At 35.4% G+C, this 21,074-nt stretch overlaps 1 protein-coding gene across 1 annotated transcript; it reads right to left on the bottom strand.

Annotated features, from left to right (window-relative positions):
* Positions 1 to 810: 810 nt before the first annotated feature.
* Positions 811 to 20,584, bottom strand: LOC137405297 (uncharacterized). The gene is made up of 12 exons (XM_068091524.1): positions 20,396 to 20,584; positions 18,924 to 19,094; positions 14,655 to 14,819; positions 9,085 to 9,230; positions 8,138 to 8,349; positions 7,634 to 7,818; positions 6,996 to 7,128; positions 5,175 to 5,409; positions 4,717 to 4,909; positions 1,662 to 1,800; positions 1,316 to 1,519; positions 811 to 911 (listed from the first exon to the last, which is right to left on the bottom strand). Exons 1-12 carry the CDS (start codon positions 20,582 to 20,584, stop codon positions 829 to 831), a joined length of 2,055 nt encoding a protein of 684 aa, XP_067947625.1. The 3' UTR covers positions 811 to 828.
* Between the last annotated feature and the right edge of the window lie 490 nt (positions 20,585 to 21,074).

Here is a 21,074-nt window from a genome sequence, read left to right as displayed (position 1 = left end):
ACAACTCCCATTTATAAAAGTATAGAAAATATTAAATTACTAGATAAAATAAAAAAAATTATGACAAAGTTCCTACTGACCCTAGCAGATATTCACAGACAGTAGCTTAAAGGCAGTTTTAAGACTCGAGCAGCAGGGCTGAAGGTTAAAGCTCAGCTGAGACCTTTGTTTATGCACACTCACCTCCTGCGGGTCATATTATCAAATGTATTTGAAGTTTAATGGCTGAATGGACAGCATAGAACAAGAATAACACCAACACCTGATGGTTGAGTAGCTGGCAATTAACTGCAAAGAGCTAAAAACACTTCAATATTGTTAACATACACTCCACTGTTAACATTTATTGTTAACATAAACTTTACTGTTAACATTTATTGTTAACATATACTTTACTGTTAGCATTTATTGTTAACATACACTTTACTGTTAGCATTTATTGTTAACATACACTTTACTGTTAGCATTTATTGTTAACATACACTTTACTGTTTTGTCTTGTCTGTCACTAGTTTACTTCTGAATACAAATTTGATATTTTGCCAAAAATTGAACATCTTGTAAATTTTATTTACAAAACTGAAAATTTACAAACAGAAAAATGTTACCAAAAATTACTGATTGCATCATGATTGCCTGCACGAAATAGTCTAAAGATATTAATGTGACATACAAGTAATTGTCTAGTATGAATGTACATTTACTTCGGATCAAAGCACATGTGTTGGTGGTGTTGAATACGGTGTCCTAAATTAAAAAGATCTCATAGCTCTGATATGTATTCTACAGCAGCCAAACTCAAAGAGGCTGAACTGACACTTTGACTTGCTAGAGGATGAAGTTTCCACAAGTAGGAAAACCTTTTGGTACTTGAATACTTTTCCCATTGACATCTAATACCATAGCCATTCCTGCAATAAAAAATCACTAAAAAAATATAATAATATATAATAATAACTCACGAAAAAATAAGCTCACTATAATTTGGTGCTAAGCATTTCAACTTGAGTTAAAAGGCTAACACCAGATACTTACAAATATGAAAACCTTCGCAGCTAGCAAGCGTTTGATTGACTTACGACAGCCAACCACCTGCCAAACATGTCTTATATAAATACTAATAGACTGTTTTACAAATACCCAAACAAATATGCAGAAATGAGAAGTTTTTAGTCTTTAGGAGATAACTTCAGGTTCCTGTTAGAAAATGATAGGTATTTTAGAGCTTTACATTCAAATTTCTATCTAATAGTAAAGCACATGAAATGCATGATGTACTCCATTGGGGAAAACTCTACATTTGAAATTGTCTTACCCTCATGCAGATGCTCCGCCTGGTGACAATGAGCCATCCAGTAGCCAGGGTTGTCTGTGAATACTCTTATAATAGCATAACCTCCTACAGGGATTAACACGGTATCCTTTAAGGGTGGTCTGTCTACCGCCACATCTCCGAGTGTTGAGTTTATCCAGCGAGCATCATGACAGAAGTCATTGGAGCAGGCAATGTCTCTGTTAACTGCATGAAATAGAGACAAAATAATTGGAAAGAAGAAATTGGAGAGGTAACAACTAACAGCAGCTACTGGTGTACTGAGAATTATATTATTATTATTACTATAGCGTGCATAATTGACATGATAATAATAATAGTTAGTTACGTGTAGACATGATGAGTCCAGATTTGTAATCTTTCGGTGGGTAAACAACTTTCAACACAGCAAATCTGTATCCATGCATGTGCCATGTGTGAATAAAATGTTTAAGAACATGATGCATGATGATGATCTGGACAATCCCCTGTAAAAGTTTATTGTAAAATGAGGTTATTTACATGAAACAGTAATAACAGTCACACAATAACAACAACAATACTTGTGGGTGTTGAAGCTTATTACTACACTTATTCTTATCTCTGTGCTGAATGTCTTCAACATGATTTATTAATATGTCCTAAATAGTTCATAGCACGCTAAAGTTTTCGAGCTTGCTTTTTCAAAACTGCATAGTGTTTAGTGCATACTGCTTAGTGCATAGTGCATACACCAGGTTTTCTTATTCATGTCTATTTATGTTTAAAGGTTGACTTGCAGCAAAATTCACATTACAGTTATTTGGTATCTAAAGATTCACTATGTCTTACTCTGTTGTGTTGTAGGTGCCAAATATATGGAAATGTGATTACAAGCTCTTAAAAGCTCAAAAATGAAAAGCCGCCGTAGATGGGAATCGGTTTATTTCTTTGATGTAGTCATGACAGTTTGGTTATTGTCTTGTCACGTGATGTTCTCACGTAAATTGAAAGGCCAATAAAAAGCCCAATATAAAACTTATCGTAGCACTAGTTTATGACAAACATTTCGAGTTTTACTGAAGACCCCGTATCAAATATAGATGCTCGCTACTTTACAGCTTTGTTTCGACTTGATCAAATCGGCAAGTCGTAATCTGATCATGTGACCCAATACTTCGCAAATAATTTTTGCAGCACTTTTTGATTATCACAGGTGACCAACAGGCTCGTCTTGGTTATCAGACAATGATATGTACTCCTTCGAGATAAGGTTAAAAAATTAAATGAATTTTATGGTAAGTTATAAGATATCACTGCTAAAAGTGACAGCATCACAATGACGATAAAACAGGCGCGTAAGAACAGTAGACATGGTTTTATTGAATGCGTAAAGTATATTTGTGAAAATATTTTGACTAATGAGGTTGCATGAAAGTGTAAACAAAAACCATCTACCACAACTACGTCACATTTGAACCATTTTGGAAAGAGAATTCAAACTACGGCGGTCTCGTGTGCCTGCGATTAACTGTTCGTTTTTTTAGCTTTTAAGAGCTTGTTATCACATTCCCACATATTTTTCACCTACAACACAACAGAGTAAGACAAGGTGAATCTTTTGATATCAAATAACTGTAATGTGAATTTTGTTGCAAGTCAACCTTTAAACATAAATAGATATGAATAGGAAAACCTTAAATGTAATAATAATGTAACAAATATAAGGGTGTCTATTTATGTTTAAACATAAATGTCTATTTATGTTTAAACATATAAATAGACACCCTTATATTTGTTCTTTGTAATTACGTACAACATCGGTGTTACATGTCTATAGGGTGTGACCATCTTGGTAGGTCTTCTATATAGTAGCACTAGAAGAATGGCTGGTGTTGCCCGAGTAGCAAAAAAGTCTTTGCACAAACAATTTATTTTTATTTAACATATACAACAGTTACCATTTTAACTTTTAAAATTCATATCGTGAAAAAAAGGTTTTGTGCAGTTGAAATAAATTGGGAGGAAAAATAAAACAACTGTAAAAGTGTTCAAATGCAAAGGTAGAATAATTAGCCAGTAATGACCAAGTAAAGTCTGTTTTGCTACGATTACAATAAAAATAATTTGGTATACAACTGTATGATTTTAATCTGTTTCAGTGTTGGCGGCGTAAGGCGAAAATGTCATATAGAGTGGTATAAAAACCCAGAGTGATTATCTAATGCAAACACTCACATTGGAAAAACATTAAAATTTTATATACAATGTGTACATACTAAATTTTTTTTACAAAATAACATGTTAATCTTAGTAACCATAATTACCTGCAGTAACTTTAGTCTACTTAGCGGTTATGATTTGCAATAAAATGTAACATTACAGTGTAAGTTGACTACGCGCAATACGGCTGCGCAGTATGTATCGTAGAAAGTTTTTACCTTTGAGACAAATGTATAACATAAATGTTGAATTTAACTGATTTAAATGATTTTAGCCTACTAAACACAGACTTAGGGCTAAGTTTCAGTATGTAATGTATCTTACTAAAATAAACTTCAGCTTTGTCATCAGCTAAAATTTTATGACCTATCTGTTTTCGATTTTGTTTTTATTATTTAATAATGCTGAACTAAAATAAAGCGCAAGCATTGTATCTCTTTCAGGTGTTGTGAGAAAGATTTCAACAAATAACATATCGGCATTTTCATTATTTCGATGTAATCAGCACACCGGCTACCAAATTTTAATTTGGATAGAAATTTTTACTGGTATCGTATGATGACAAGAAGTTAAGAAAATGTGCTCATTTTATGGCACAGACAAAAAAAACATCATGTTCTAGATTGAAAGGAAAACAAAAATCCTATAACAAGGGCATCATAACTCCAGGGTGTATTGTATTAACTTAAAAGCACCTTTAGCGTGTGCGATCGCAAAAAGGATATACAGTATATGATAAGAGCGATGGGTGTGATAGGAACTGCTTAGCCTGGTGGTTAGGCACGCTTTTTAGTAGGCTTGCAGGTAAGTTTTCGTTGCTAAAACTTTATCGCTATTACTGGACAGACAAACAACAGACAAACACTGTGGCTTATATTTATAGATGTACAGATCATAATTTATAACTTTTTTAGTATCAGACTGATGCTGACCTATAAACTGATGCTGACCTATAAACTGATGCTGACCCATAAACTGATGCTGACCTATAAACTGGCAGCTTGTCTGTCTAGTTTAGCTATGATTAATGTCCGAACATTACAACAATGTATAATTAATTAATTATTGTCAAAAAAATCAAACATTAAGTTTTTTTGGGATGAATAGATAATGGTCTAATAGAAAATATTACTTTGGTTGTCCCATCCAATTACATATCTGTTAATAGGTAAGATATCTCCAGGCTTTACTTTGCTACTTACGTTTTCAGGAAGAGACTTAACATGGGTGCATGAGCAGCCGCGAGCATTGCAAACTGTGTCATTACAAGCAACGCCTGCAGTTCTATAATCAGTCTGGTAGAAAGGTGAAGTAGGGAAGGACATTGTTCGCCCACTGATTGAGTCTCCGGCCATATAACTGTAGGCTAAGAAGTGCTCACTGATTTTGTTTCCTCTATAATATTAAAATATTATATATAATAATATATCATATATAATAGATATAAATTATATATAATATACATATAAATTAAGCAATTTATGACTAACATTTTCTTTTGGCAGCTACAATGTTGTTTCGTGCTTGGCGCTTAGAAATTAAAATTTAAAGTAACAAGAAATTAAGAAAGAAATCACAAAAAATATTTTTGATAAAAGATGATCAACAGAAACACCTCTTGTGTATAATCCATGTGTATATATTTCATCCATTAGCTAACCTGATCAGAGCCAGTTCTCCGCTGTGGTAGGAAGTAGAGCGAAGTGAAGAGATTGGTATACATCTCCAACCAGGAGCCCGGCTAAAAGGACAGTTAAGGGCCACGCAAGGACTGTCCTCTCTACAAGTTTTAGCCTGGCTGGTAGGATCCTGTGCTATTCCATCATAGGAAAGGATTGATTTTCCCAAAGGAGTCTGGTTCTTATGCGGTGCTCTATACCGGACCCAGTAGTTACCTGTCAACAGTGCTGTCTTGTTAAGTACTACTTTTAGACACTCTAACCAACAGCTTCTTTTACTTCAAATACAACTAGAGTCAACATTTAGTACGTCAGAAGCTATTATAGTTAAAAGCAAATCTTTGTACAAAACATGCTGAATTTGTTTGTACAGGATTGTTTCCTTATAAGATGCATTTAATAATTAACCAAGTGGAATGATACAGTCAAAATTTTAATATTAGAGTAGAAACTCATTTTAGTGGTTTAAAATTTAATACAGACAACAAATAAGACAGTGTGTAGCTAACTGGTTATACTTTATATGTAGACCTTGAGAATAGAGCTATACTGGTTTTTCTCAACAGCTCCTCAGCTAAACTCTTGTTGCAAGGTCTCAGGAAACTTCAGCTATTACCTTTATTGTATTATTACTCATCATGCTTGAACCTGCCTTAACCTGCCTTAACCTGCCTAAACCTGCCTTAACCTGCCTTACCTTGACTAAACCTGCCTTAACCTGCCTTACCTTGACTAAACCTGCCTTAACCTGCCTTAGTCTGTCCTCATCTGCCCTAATCTGCCCTAACCTTGACCAATCTGCACAAACTGCATTCACTTAGCTTGCTTATAATTCCAAACCTAGAGTTGACATCTAACTTTCTGGCTACAAAACCCGCACCGGGATTGAGAAATAGTAAAATTTGATAGCCACTCTGCGCGTTTCCTCTATCATTGCAAAAATGAAAGTAATTGCATGCTAGTCACAATCACATCTACATAAATCTCAGTGTTTGTTTATCTGCCACTCGTGTGTTCAGTTATAGCGATAAAATTTTAGGTAGCAGAGGATTTAAACTTGCAGCCTCCAGGCTAACAAACAGGCAAAGTAACTTAATACACTACATGCCCAACTGGTTATAGCAATGAATAATTGTGCAAATATTCATGACATCGTTTAAACTAGGCATGCTTAAAGCACTTTGAAAAGTATTATTGGTTATTAACTAGCTCGCTTGATCATTATGCGGAACGTAACGTTTAGTAAGCTGGCTTCTGACACTTCTCTTACTACAGTAAAGATTTAGACTAGCTTAAGTTACTAGCTTTACTAGCTTAAGTTACTTAAATTCATTGGGTAATTATTTTATTACCTATGCAATGCCAAGCATTCAGCTAGATGAAAATTCATTTGCATTCAGCTTATAAAAATGAAATGCTAAATGAAAATTTATGGCATAATTCGAAGCGTGTTGCTGTTTGAAATGAAATTATTGCCAATGAAGTAATGTATATAAATTTCTGCTTGTTTGCAAGCCAAAAAATGAAAAACTTAAAATTTCAAGGATATTAATTTAACGATTTTACAATGGTGACAAGAGAAAGTTTTAATAAACCAACCTAGCACCTGTTACACCGCATATAAAAAACTTATAGTCTTTAGGCCTTGCATGATTTTGCCTTAGATCATAGTGCTACTTGCGGTTTAAGAGCAAATGTATTTTCATTAAAAAAATCTTTACATAAACAATGTCCAGCCTCGCTACCCAACAAGATACAGTGCGCTAGCCTACAAGCTGGTTAGCTATAACTGGTTATGTTACCGGCTGATTGGCTTGCCGTGACAAGAACATTAACTCTTTCACCAATAGCTAGGAACACAGAGTTGACTCTGGTTGGCTCTACTTCTGAGCTGTCTGTTCCAACTACGGTCATCTTGTGGTCATCTATCGATACCTGTGAGCATATCATTAAATGTGTATACGTATTTGCATAAGTGAAGAATATGCTATGACTAACCATAGTCAAAAGGGGTGACCAACTTCAAATTGAAGATGATGTCACTTGAGAACCTTAATTAAATAAATGTAATACAGAGATGAATTTGGGGTAAAATTGAAAGAAAATGATTTGTTCTCATTATAACAAGCTTTGAAGCTTGCCAATGTCTGAGTGCTGACAAAGTTATCATGAAAATACATTTACTGCATAGAGGCAGGACTAAAGACATACCATAAATTTTTTTAAATATTTCTCCATGTCCAGCACTGTACTAAATAATTAAGCCGAAATGATCTCTTTAGCCAACATGATAAATTTTTTTTTGGCCACTGATGTTGAATCTAATATAACTCAAATCAATTAACATTCTAATATTTAGAAAGCCATCAAATGTTTGTTTTTTAGACACAGGGCAGCCATATAATATACATGTAGTATGTATCGTATATAATGCATCTACCTCAATCATGTTGTCGAAGCCTGTATTGATAAACCTGAACAGATACTGCTGTCTAGAGGTGACCTTGTGAACTGTCAGCGGTGCTGAGTTATTGTTAAACCGGCCTCGTCCATTGATAAGGAAGGAGTCAGACTTTAGATCTCCGACATCTTCCTCCGCCAAATCATCATATCTATCAGGAATTGCTGAGAAAAAACGGTTACAATCACTGACATGTCTGAAAGTAACAGAAAAACTTAATAGATTATAGTCATGTTCAAGATTTGCTTTGAAAAATTGACTCCTTAATGTGTTTTTTTGTAAAGAATCTTCTTTATAATATCTACTTTGTTCTATTCTTCTTTTATTTCAATTTTATTCTAAAAATCACTCATATCTTTAGAATAGTCGGAGCAGCAGAAATTTACTTTAGCAACTAACTTTATTGTTTACACAAGTAACAAGCTTTTAAAGTTTTTAAAACATGGATTTCTTAGTCCGACATTTGAATATTGGAAAACTTACGATTATAAACAGCTGTCTCTTCTCCAGGACCGTAAAGGTCTGTGGCAAATTGATCAGAGTCCATGTGAAGCCAGTCATGAACTTGAACTGTGAATGATGGAAAGGAAGGTCTCGACATGTCATGAACTATCAGAGCTCCAAACAAACCGTCCATCCTCTGCATGTCCAGGTGTGAGTGATACCAAAAGGTCCCAGCATGCTCTGCTACAAATCTACCAATACAAGAAAAATACACTATAATAGCTTATATTCACTCTTCAGTATCAGTAACTACTAAATTACAGCTGGCATCCAACCCAGCTATGCTTTGAGTTAATATTATTACTAGTACAATGGCAGGCCTGTGGGCAGTAAAAGATCATCATGTGTAATAACTATGCGCACAATTATTCCTTGAAGCAGCAAGGTGGTCGAGTGGTTCAGCTGGCAGCATACCTAGCCGTTTAGTCGAATGCCAAGTTTGATTCCTGTATGAGGCAATACATTTTCTTAACCTCTACACCTAGTTTTGGACAAACGAACAGGCGAACACGGCTCTTATTATAGTAAAGGCTACTAGTATTCTAGAGGTCCGACGTGTTATGAGAGATCGTGAGGTGTGGCAATCAAGCGCAGAGTATAAGTATATGCATAATAACTCCGTAATATAGACAGAGAAAAATTGATTCAGTGGTTAGTGTGTTGGTTGACCAACTTGCTGATCAAGAGTTCAAATACCCTATAATACAATCGTTTTTTCAACATCTACTCATGGCTTCAGATAGAAAGATGGGTGAACATGGTTCTTACTACAACACATATTAATTATTTTGACAGCTATTACTTGACTAATTTAAACAGCAAACTTGTGACAGTGTACATAAACAGAATAAAGTTCTGATTCAAAATATAAATATATAATACGACAAATTATTCTGAAGTTAATTTAGACCATATGCAAAGCTCACTTGTATGTAAAGCTGGTGTGTGGCGGTATTGGGCACTGAGATATGTATGGCGCTCCATCTGACCACTGTGTGTTACGTTGTGTTAGACCATGCCAGTGTATTGTGGCGCTGTCTGTCAGAAGATTATTTTGAACTTTGACAAACACCTACAAAAAATCAATACTTCCTTGAAGTAACCACATACTTGTTTAATCACGTCACTTCTTATTACGCAAAGATAAACATCAGCATTTCCTTCTTGTTTTATTCAGGTAGGACGTTGCGCGGTTATCATCTCAAGTGTCACAAAATGTCTTTAATCCCTCTTAAATATGTTTTGTGCTTGCACAGCTCAAAAGATTAAGAAGGTTTCAATTCTAACAGAGTTCCATATATGTATTAGAATCTAATCTACAGGTATGTAATTTAGTAGGAAATTTGTTAGCGATTAAGGAGTGGCATGTTGCTAAAGTGTATTTTGTGAGAACTGTTAGGGTATATATCTACTGGATAATTTGTGTGTATATTCTCATAAATGTACATTTTGTTAGGTTGCTGATAACTATTTTACTAAGATACCATATTTAGTAATATTGTATGACTTTGTGTATATGACAACGAGGACACAGTTTTAATCCTTTTTTTGGAATATTTAGATAAGTTTGAGGAAAAGAGCAAAACTTTTAGCTATAGTGATATAATATATAGAGATAATATTGAAGCATCACTAAAAATTCTTCAGCAAATAACAAACCTCTACTATTATCTCAATTGTAAAGAAATCTTTTGCTAGTAATTGACTAATTTAAGCCGGGTTCCCATATACGTCGCAAGCATCAGTGACAGGATTGCAAGGTTATCGACAGTGAAATAGGGACCTACGGGCTGAGTATCGCTGGTAGTTGCCGGCGGTCATCGCAACATTTTAGCATTGTTCAACCTTTACAAGGGGCTGCACTCAAAACCCGCTTGAAATGCACACTCTGCAGGTGAAGGTCAGCACTCTCGAAACAGCATAGTGAGCCGACATTTTTATGCGATCACAAGTGGTGCAGCTTTATGTGAAGATAAGACGTCAAGCCTAGTGCCTCAATGTCTTTCTGTACGAGATTATTGCCGAGGTGTCGCAGCCGACATAAAAACCAGGCTTTAGGGAACTTTCTAAAAGACTTCAGAACAAGATAGTAATGATGTCTCGATCCGATTACATGCATGTGATGAGAAAAGGTACTTGACTAAGACCTGCTTAAACAAGTTTACAATTAATAAGGAAGCGATTCCAGGAAGAATCAGTATTTTGCATTCACTTGGGCTCCTATTGAGTCAAATTGTTCAATTGAATAATATTTCATGTACCAATAACTCCAAACGGAAACAAAGTTGACCACCCGATAATCTAGTTTGCAAAATGCGTGGACTTGGCCGGTGTTGGACCTCCTTTAAAAGCAATTGATTTCTTTGTTAGCGCAAACACGGGTTGAAGAGTACACAACAAGGACTACTTAAATTGGAGTGAATAGTATTAGTGCACCCTTGGCTCTACAAAGACATATGGTATTACTAAATATATATTTCATCATCAAAATACAGTTAGAGTGTTTTTAGGAAGCTGTAGTTTTACACCTGAATAATTCTTATTTGTTGTAAAGCATAGGGCTTTATCGACTAAAATATGCATCTAGATAGCTGAGAAAAGTCACCAAATAAATGGAAAGGCTGGTAAACAAGGAAAGCTGACTATGTGAAATAGCAGATGGCAAGTTGAAACATTGTTTTGCCACATATGCGATGAATACTGTCGGAATCTGAATTTAGTACTACGGGTGTTAAAGTTTAAGTGAGGCTAGAGGTGGTGCCTTCTAATCGAGCTGAAAGATATGCGGGCTGTGCCCCTCCCTTGTGGAGTTGACGAGCCAGAAAAGGAGAGCAGTGAGGAAGTATTGAAGGCAGGGATAAATGTGGAAAATGTGGTTTCTCTATAACTAGAGTTCTAAACCCGGATAGTTAATACTGCCTAAAATAGAGTTTTTAATGCAGCCTGTTTTAACTTTGAGCATTGTCTTTGCTTTTAACACTATATCAATGACCTATACACACATACACATACACATAAACATACACGTTCACATACACATATACGTACATGTTCACGTACACGTACACGTATATGCGTGTGCGCTCTGCAAAAGAAAAGTTCCTGAATTTATATTGGACTGCTTGAATAAAGAACACAGACATAGAAAACATAGACGCTCTCGTGATTGCAAGGAAACTCGGTCTTCGGTTTTGCAACCAATTCGACAACTCTGAAGTAGACATGTCTCTGTAGAACACAGAGTGCAGCCAATCAGAGCAGAACTGACCGTAAATGTTTAACACTGGCTATTTCCTGCTTGATGGTTGCTCTTCCATTCATTGGGTTCTGAAACACTAAATTCAATGGGTTCTGAATCAATCTATGGGACAAAATGAAAGAAATATTACAATTGCTAGTAATATATTGTCCAAACGCTAGCTTCGGCTTCCAAACTAAATTGAATATGACTGAAGCCATTCAGTTGCTAGCTTTTGGGTTAATACTACTTTGGCTTCCATCCCAACCCAAATTTTCTTTGTCAGAAGCTTTGCATCAACAGCGCAATGGCAAAAGGTCTAAAAGCTAATTTGAACTGGTGTTGAAATAACATTCAGTCATCAATAAAATTAATAAATGGCAAATCTAAAAGTATCCCCAATTTTTCAGCAGTGCAGTGGAATCCCGATGCTATATTTAGTTTTTACTTAAACAATTGGGTACTCAAACAAAAAGGATTCGAGTAAAAAATACATTTATTTTTGAACAGATTTTTGGTGCGCAAATTAGCAGAGTTGAGCCGGAGAACGCCGAGAGAACAAAAAAATCAGAGTTGAGCCAAGCACACTCCTCAGTGAGAGATATTTTATATTGTAAATGAATAGGCTTTTTACAATTGTAAATGAGACTTTTATTGCTTCTCGGTTTTCCATTATACAGGGTCAGGCTTGACGCTATGCATGACGTTAAGCAAAACGTAAAGTAACATAAAGTAGTGAGTGTTCATTTTGAATAGGTTGAGTTGAGCTTGTTGCTCGGTAATTTTGTTATCTTGCAATACAAACTGTGTGTTATCACTTATTCTAATCTTGGTTCATTTTAAACTCGGCCCTTTGCGACGATTTGTTAAAACCTGACTTGCAACAAAATTCACTTTACAGTTATTTAGTATCAAAAGATTTGCCATGTCTTACTCTGCTGTGTTGTAGGTGCAAAATATGTGGTAATGTGATTACAAGCTCTTAAAAGCTCAAAAACGAACAGTTAATCGCTGCCATCTCGAAACTGCATTAGATTAGAACCTCTTTCCAAAACGGCTCAAATGGGACATAGTTGAACGGGATGGGTTCTGTTTACACTTTCATGCAACCTCATTCGTCAAAATATTTTCACAAATATACTTCACTCATTCAATAAAACCATGTCTATGGTCCTTACACGTCTGTTTCATCATCATTGTAATGCTGTCACTTTCAGCACTGATATCTTATAACCTACCATGAAAATGCGTTTAATTTTTTAACCTTAGCTCGGAGTACATATTATTCTCTGATAAACATGACAAGCCCGTTGGTCACCTGTGGTAATCGGAAAAATGCTGCAGAAAATAATTGCGCTGTTTGGCAGGAAGTATATAGGTCACGTGATCAGATTACGATTAGACGATTAGACAAAGCTGAAACAAAACTGTAAAGTAGCGAGCATCTATATTTGATTTGGGCTTTTCGATAAAATCTTAAGTGTTTGTCATAAACTAGTGCTACAAGATGTTTTATATTGAACCTTTTATAATAATTGGCCTTAACAGCTTTGGCCATTGGCCTTGGTCAAAACAATAACCAAATGGATTGAGCACGTAAGAGAAATAAAATGATTCCAATCTACAGCGGTTTCGTGATGACGGCAATTAACTATTCGTTTTTGAGCTTTTAAAAGCTTGTAATCACATTTCCACATAATTTGCACCTACGACACAGCAGAATAAGAAATCATGAATCGTTTGATACCAAATAACTGTAATGTGAATTTTGTTGCAAGTCAACCTTTAAGTGTCTATTTGATTAAGATTGTTAGTGGACTAAAACATAAGATCGTAAGTGGACTAAAACACAAGATCGTAAATGGACTAAAACACAAGATCGTAAATGGACTAAAACATAAGAACGTAAATGGACTAAAACATAAGATTGTAAATAGACTGAAACATACAATCGTAAATAGACTAAAACATAAGATCGTAAATGGACTGAAACATAAGATCGTAAATGGACTAAAACATAAGATTGTAAATGGACTAAAACATACGATCGTAAATGGACTGAAACATAAGATCGTAAATGGACTGAAACATAAGATCGTAAATGGACTAAAACATAAGATCGTAAATGGACTAAAACATACACAGCTCATTAGAGGATATTTTTGTTAGTTATCTACTTTTTGTATTGCTTTAACCTCTAATTTGAAGTCCAAAATTTAGATAAATTTTGCTGTTTAGATACACGTTCTTTTAATATTTCAGGTATTTCTCTTGAGTTGGGGTGAAAATAGATTAGAATATTGTAAGGAAAACTGCTGGCTCCCTTTACTCTCCTCAAGTCAGGTAAACAACAACACTGAGTGTTAAGTGCCAAAGAAATATGTATTTACTAAATGAATATGTAAGTTTATGTACATGACAGGTAGTAAATTACAACTCAAAGCGTGCAGAGAGGGTGTGCATATCACTATGCCAAAATGATCGAATATCCATCGCTTTTTTTAAGTCATCACCCTGTTTGCACATGCGCTTGTCCACAAAAAAGCCGTCATCTTTGTAAAAAACGATCGTCCATTCTTTTGATTAATAGTATTTTTCGGTGTTGTTTTAATACTAAAATAAATAATTTGCAAACAAAAGCATTGTTTGCAATAATTAATTGCAGAAGCTTCGTGTTTTTAACAATAAAAGTTGTCCATAAAGATGGCAGACAACGATAGAATGACTTCACCAAAAACGAAGGATACTTCCTTTTATACTTGTACCTCCATTTTAGGCTCCGGTATTTTTTCCTTCGTTTTACGCTCGAATTCTTTTTCACATTCTGCTCGGTTTCTTTTCAATCGCTCAGTTTCTTCTCAGTAGCCGGAGGGCCCTAACGGAGGCCAGACCTTCCTCAGTGTCTTGAAGACATGGCCCTATGATCATGATGACCAGGAGGCTTATCAATACGGCCCTGGTTACACGCTCTGCCATAAAAATACTTACCATTGTTTCCTAAAGGAAATGGGTTTCAGTTTTCAAACATCTTGGTGCTCGATCACCAAATCTGAATGAATTATGATCGAGCACCAAGGTTTAATTTTACCTGACTTTGACAAGACCTTAGCTAGCTGAAATAATTCAGCATTGCCAGTTGCATAAACCAGATCATAGCCTGATTACGTGCAGACTTGTTCAATTAATTCATACTAAACATGGCCACTGGCTAAACGCCTCACAACCAATGTTTTGCGAAATAAATATTCCTTGACTTACTGTGGCGCCGATTGGGACCTCTATTGTTGGTCCAGGCATCTGGCCGTTGATGGCGATGTACTTTGTTTGGTAGCCGTCTAATGTCGCAACATCTTTTGGCTGTAGAAGTCTTTTTGTTCCATTTGGAGAAGCAAACAGGTGTCCACCCTTCTCCATGTCAACATTCTGTATAAAAAGGATGACTTAAGCATTAATCAGACTCCCTAATTGCTGCTACGTACTACGTACTAGGACTACATGCATAAAAGAGTGTTGAGAATGTACACAAATATATTATGTATTATACTTATACGGTGTATTATATATATATAATATATTATAATATAATATATTATAATATATTACATTATAATACATCATAATATATACTGTATACAGTATATATTATAATACATAATATTAGTATGTAAACTATATACAGTGTATATAATTATATATTATAATAACATATATATTATCTCAGCCAAGTACACTTTCATCTGCACCCCTTGCCCACCTTTTCACAACTAGGAATATTTATGCCTATAGTTATTACACAAGACAATCACATGATATTAGTTTTTACTATAATAAGTATAATAAGAGCCGTGTCTGTCCATCTGTCCGAAGATATACAACGATCGTTACAAGAAAAACCTCTTGCACAGGAGTTATACAGGAGTTGCACAGAAGTTACACAGGAGTTGGACTCAGGTATCTGAGTTCTGCAGCCAAGCGCACTGCTAACAGCACCACCAGACTAGCGGCATCAAGTATAATACAGTATCACAAATTTTGTCTTATACCTTTTGCATGTTTTATGTAAAGGTCTACTTTGCCTTCTCTATGAGTTCCCCAGAGAGTAGTTTTATGAGATTACTAATTGAATTTTTAGAGTTTATTTTCTTCTCTTCAACTCCTCTTTTAGACGTTCCATCAAGTCTTCCATTGCTTCAGGTCAACACATATTTTTAATCAATAGAATTTTTTCAGATAAGAATTTGGATCACAGCCTCCGTTTTTATTGGTTGGCAGTCGAATCCTGATAACCAGAGACCATAATTACAAGATTGTTCTACAGACTTTTAGCAATCTCTTCGGCGCTCAGGGCTATGGAATTAAGATTTTTATACGACCAATTTTTTCTTTTAATAAATTTTAGGGACAGCAAATTAAGTGTAAAACATGTTGAGGCAGTGGTGGAATATAAAAAAGAATGTGTTCACTAGCATATTAGGTGACCTACATGGGCTCTTAGAGGTTAATGTTTTGATTATTAATCATTCCTTTTTAACGATTGTCTGCGATTATTGATTATTGATCTTTTCTTATTAACCATTGAATGTGATCATTGATTATTGATCTTTTCTTATTAACCATTGTGTGTGATTATTGATTACAGATCTTTTCTTATTAACGATTACCTGTGATCACCTTGTTCAAGACAGAAATGGTTGTAAAAACATTTTCACATCTAATTCGCTTGATGACCATTAAGAGTAGTATTCATGAACAGTTCAAAACATTTCTTAGTAGGAGTGGCTCATTGCACTAAAATTATTGCTTTTTTCGCAATGGTTTGAGAAACAACATTCTCGGAGATATTTAAGTTGTATTAGCATTAAACCTAAAGACTTTGACAATCTCATCACAGATATAACTTGTATGATCTTCAGAAATCTAATGTTTGCCTCTGTAGCACACCTGCAGATTCAGTACTACATCAAACCCTCACCTCTAGCTTCAGTACCACCTTTCACCCTTAGATCTAGCTTCAGTACCACCTCTCATCTTCACACCTAGCTATAGTGCCACCTTTCATCCTCGCATTTAGCTTTAGTACCACATCTAACCTCACACCTAGCTTCAATGCCTCTTCTCATCCTCACATATAGCTTTAGTACTACCTCTCACCTTCACACCTAGCTATAGTGCCACCTTTCATCTTCACATTTAGCCTCAGTTCCACATCTATCCTCACATCTAGCTTCAGTACCATTTCTCACCCTCACATTTAGCCTCAGTTCCACATCTAGCCTCACATCTAGCTTCAGTACCACCTCTCATCCTTGCATTTAGCTTCAGTACCATTTCTCACCCTCAGATTTAGCCTCAGTACCACATATATCCTCACATCTAGCCTCAGTACCACCTCTCACCCTCATACTGAGCTTCAGTACCACCTTTCTATTTTTTGAATTGCCTACATATTGGCTCTATCTCTAGTTTCAGTTCTCTACTTTCCCAGCTGCGTCAATCTTTGTTATACCTCAGAGTTGTTGAAAACTGATATACAGTGCTTTCAGAAGTGGTTATCAAAGCATTCTTGCATAAGAAACACTATCCAGTATCCCTTCCGTAGCACTTTTTCTACCTTTTGCTGGGTCTATTTAGCAGTTTTCTTACTAATAGCTTGTTAAACTCTACACTTTTCTTCTAGCAACCTATTTAGCAATACTTTACAATAAATAACAAGTCCTAGTTGATACTATATTCTCTTCAACTGTTACTGTGGCTCAGCAAAACTTCATTTTAGGATCATACAGTGATATTTTTTGTCAAAATGATCCTAAGTTACTATTTTATAATGCACCCACTATTAAATCCTAAATAATATAATTTAGTCATTTTATTAAATTCAAGTGAAACACATGTAAAAAAGTTATTTAATCCGCAAAGGTTTTGATGTGAAAGTAGAGCTGCAATGTTTTTGCAAATTGTGCAAAACCAGTACACTGCCAATTCTCTGCATTATTAGAGATTGTCATGTGTAATAAGTATGAACCAAATTATTCTATAATGCTGCAAGGCTTTCCAGGGGTTCATCTAGTAATGGGTTAGGCTGCAAAGCCAGATAGCTGAGTTCAATTTATGTGCAATCTATTTCCCCCCAATAAATACCCTTAGGGTGGTTGTAGACAGATGAACATAAGAATTGCGGATTTTATTAGCGTATTTTAAAAACTTCCAAACTTTTATTTTCGACCCATGATTGTGTTCTCTTTAGTAGAGTATTTTAACTTTGGTTTCTTTAGTCTACTTCTATTGCTCTCTTATATGTATATAAACTTCCTGTTTGACTTCCTCAAGTTAATACGTAATGACTTTGTTGTTAGGTGAGTGAATAACTTAAAACAAACATAGTAGGTAAACATCTATTGTAAATAACATAATACTTGTTAGCAATACTGTTTGCTCATCAAAACTGAACTTACCTGACACTTAAGATATATGATATGTTTTGCATTAGAGTGACTCACGGCTGATACATACTGGCCCGGATAACAAAAACTTACAGGGAGTGACTATTTGGAGCCTTATATAACCCTTATACAACTTGCCCTCGGAATGACCGAATAACATGCCAGATGGAAATTCACAGAATGACTGACTAGCACGCCAGATGGAGCTTCACAGAATGAATGCCTAAAGTATATCTACTTAACGCTCAGCAAATCACTATAGGAAATCTAAAATTTTTGTATGAGAAGATAACTCTTTCTGTATCAAGCCTTTAGGACAGCCTGAAGGGTTGTACTTAACACAAATTATTCTTGTAGGCTTGTAGTATTCATTGAGACATGTGACTGGAATGTTAAGGTAGATTGTGGCGCTGTTTCATTTTACTTTTGAGAAACCAAAGAAACACAAGCATGATAACCATAGAAAACTACAAAAATATCAATTGTTTACGCTCAACTTTTCCATAGCATGATATGGCACCTCTGAAGATAAAAGCTCAAAAGATAACATAACATATAATAAATTATTACAGGTTTCATAGTTTTTACTCATTTCTCTTTTTTTTAAAGTTGTTGGCTATTCTTCTTTAAAAAATTTTTATTTTGAAGCTGATCAAGCACTCATGGCCAAAATTCTACTCCAGTGTTTTGAAAAATCGCAAAGCCAGCTCCAATCACTGTCAACTCTCACCATACATGTAAAGCTGTAAACATTTTATTAAGCATTCTAGCATTCTAGCAAATACATCCATAAACAAAAAGACTTTCAGTTGGCCCACAGAATGACTTGTTTCTGACAACAAATTCAGGCTCAAAATAGATAATATGGATAGATTAAAAATAACTTGCGGTTGGATTACTTTGTTTTCTTGTTACTCTTTCGCACTACTTTTTAATATGTTGATAATAAAAACTATACATAAATATTTTAAAACATTTTATAAACATCTATGCCAAGTTGAATACCGCTGCCGACTATCAACTGTAGCTATTGCGCTTGTCAGTGCATCTACAGTAGTTACTAAACAATCGGCTCTTGTTCGCCTACCCATTGAACTCCATCTTTATCCGTGTAGAGCATAGACTGCTCCCAAGTCAGCACAAAGGTGAAGTTGTGAACATTTTTGTCAGCGAGTCTAGAATCTCGATAAGATGGCTCTTCCAGCAAAAAACCAAAAGCGCTGAGAGACAAACAGCTCAGCAGTAGTAAATGAGGCATCTTTAAATATAGCCAATGATACACTATGTTCAGTCTTAATGTGAAAGTTGCACCTTCACAATGAATATTTATACTCTATGCCACACCCACTTAGGTGAGTATTGGCATAGACACGCCCACTTTGGTTTAAGGTAGTGACGTATGTATATATAACAGCTCTTAATACTAAGCATGTTCCCATCTATGATTTTATATGATTCTAATATAGTTGTCTTCTCTTACTCCCATCATGCATCTATTATAACAAACTTGTACTGTTGCCGTCTAAAAGTATACGATGTTAAAAATGAAGCTAAAACATAAAATCATTTAATCAATGTGTTCGCATCCTGAACATTACAAAGGTTGACCTAATATTACATACAGTCAAAGAATAAGTTAGGAATTATTATGACTTGTGAGTTCTTTTTGTTAAATAGACTAGAAAAATATAACGAATAGTTTAATTTTGTAATCTTATTATTTTATTAAAGAGTTTATACAATTTTAAAGTCAAGAAAATTTCAAAACTACAAAATTAGTTTGCTAAAGCTGTTCTAGCATAGTTATTTCATTAAAAAGAAACCATTAAAAGATATAAAATAGTAATAAATAATTTAAATTGTTCAAGGTCAAGGTTCAAGGTCAACTAGTGTTATCAATGAATAAAAAGCTGTGGTTTGCATTGTATTATGTAATGTATCATGCAACACCCCCTTTGTTACATGACTAGAAACTAATCCTTAAAGCCAGCATTGGTGAAAATACATGCATATCAATTTGGAAATTTATGATTGCTTTAATAAACCACACTAGCCATTTGTTGACTGCTTATATGATGGTCCTGCGAGGAGAGAGAAATTTTAAGTTTGCCATATTTGTGTTCTGAAACACCTTAAAATCACTTTCTAATTGCATGCATATGCGGCAGGCAATTTCTTCTAAACATTTAGGAGTTTTGCTACCACAAAGATGAGGTAACTGCAACTCGGCAGCTCAGTTTGGCTCCAAGTAAAATGTGGAGCTGAGTGTCAAGTGTACGTCCATACAATGTTGAAGTTCTTCTCTTCAGGTCTCTACTTTGTCCAAATTTTGACCTTCGTAGAGGAAAAAGCCTAGGAGTTATTTCTTTGCTATCTGCTGCAGGAGTGGACAACTTCCTATAAGAGCTTATGCTTATTAAAGCCTGGTTTCCATATGACAACGCAATGATTGTGCGCTACCTAGTGATTGGGTGCAATGCATTTCTTGGGCTGCGATGCAGTGTTTCCATGGCGCGGAGGAGCCATGCTTGCATTGGACAGGGTGGATAATTTCCTTACTTTTTTGTTAGAGAGATCGAGCTCTTCGGAAAACGGCCCTCTGTTTGAATTGTGGGATAGGTTGAAAAGGTCGAGCGGTGTATTGTGGGATACATCATTGTGCGCACTCATCGCAAGGATCCATTCTGTTGGATCCTTGCGATCAGGGTATGCACATCGCACGATCGTCGTGCGTTGACGTTTCCCCATCACAGCCAGCCTACGCACGACGTTGTGAGCCTTGATGCGCGCCTCGTGCTATCATATAGAAACCAGACTTTAGCAGCTTACCTGCCACACTACTGTAACCTGCTCTTGTATAATTGCTGCTGTGCTATGCTAGCTATGTAGTTTACATAGCTGCCTTTTACTGGCTTAACAAGTAGACAAGGGACCCGACTTCCCTGATAAGCAGTAATATGCATAACTTTTAGGATAAACCAAAAAGAATGTTATTCATGTTTTCTCTGCTGGTAACATTCCTTACAGCGCTTTATGTATTTCACATATTTATCCATAGGTTGTAGGTGCTTGCAAAAACACTTATTCTACAACAGGTTGAGATGACTCGCATAGACAAAACAGCAATGTACTGCAAGTAGTAAAGCTTTTCTAGAGCCTAGTCACTCACGATTCTATAGTAAGGAGAGAGCAGGTATGAATGCACCACTGCTCTCTCCTCACCATTCTAAAAAGCACC

This window comes from Watersipora subatra, chromosome 9 (assembly GCF_963576615.1).
Source record: "Watersipora subatra chromosome 9, tzWatSuba1.1, whole genome shotgun sequence".
NCBI classification, from domain to species: Eukaryota; Metazoa; Bryozoa; class Gymnolaemata; order Cheilostomatida; family Watersiporidae; genus Watersipora; species Watersipora subatra.
Note: the sequence above shows the minus strand (reverse complement) of the source record. Positions and strands in the feature narration are given on the sequence as shown.

Coding starts and splice junctions, on each gene's coding strand:
- LOC137405297 (XM_068091524.1), bottom strand. CDS start 20,584: ATGGGGAAACGTCAACGCACGACGATCGTGCGATGTGCATACCCTGAT. Junction 8,350..9,084: donor CACACCAGCTTTACATACAA/GTGAGCTTTGCA, acceptor TTGTATTGGTAG/ATTTGTAGCAGAGCATGCTG. Junction 7,129..7,633: donor GCTTCGACAACATGATTGAG/GTAGATGCATTA, acceptor ATATGCTCACAG/GTATCGATAGATGACCACAA.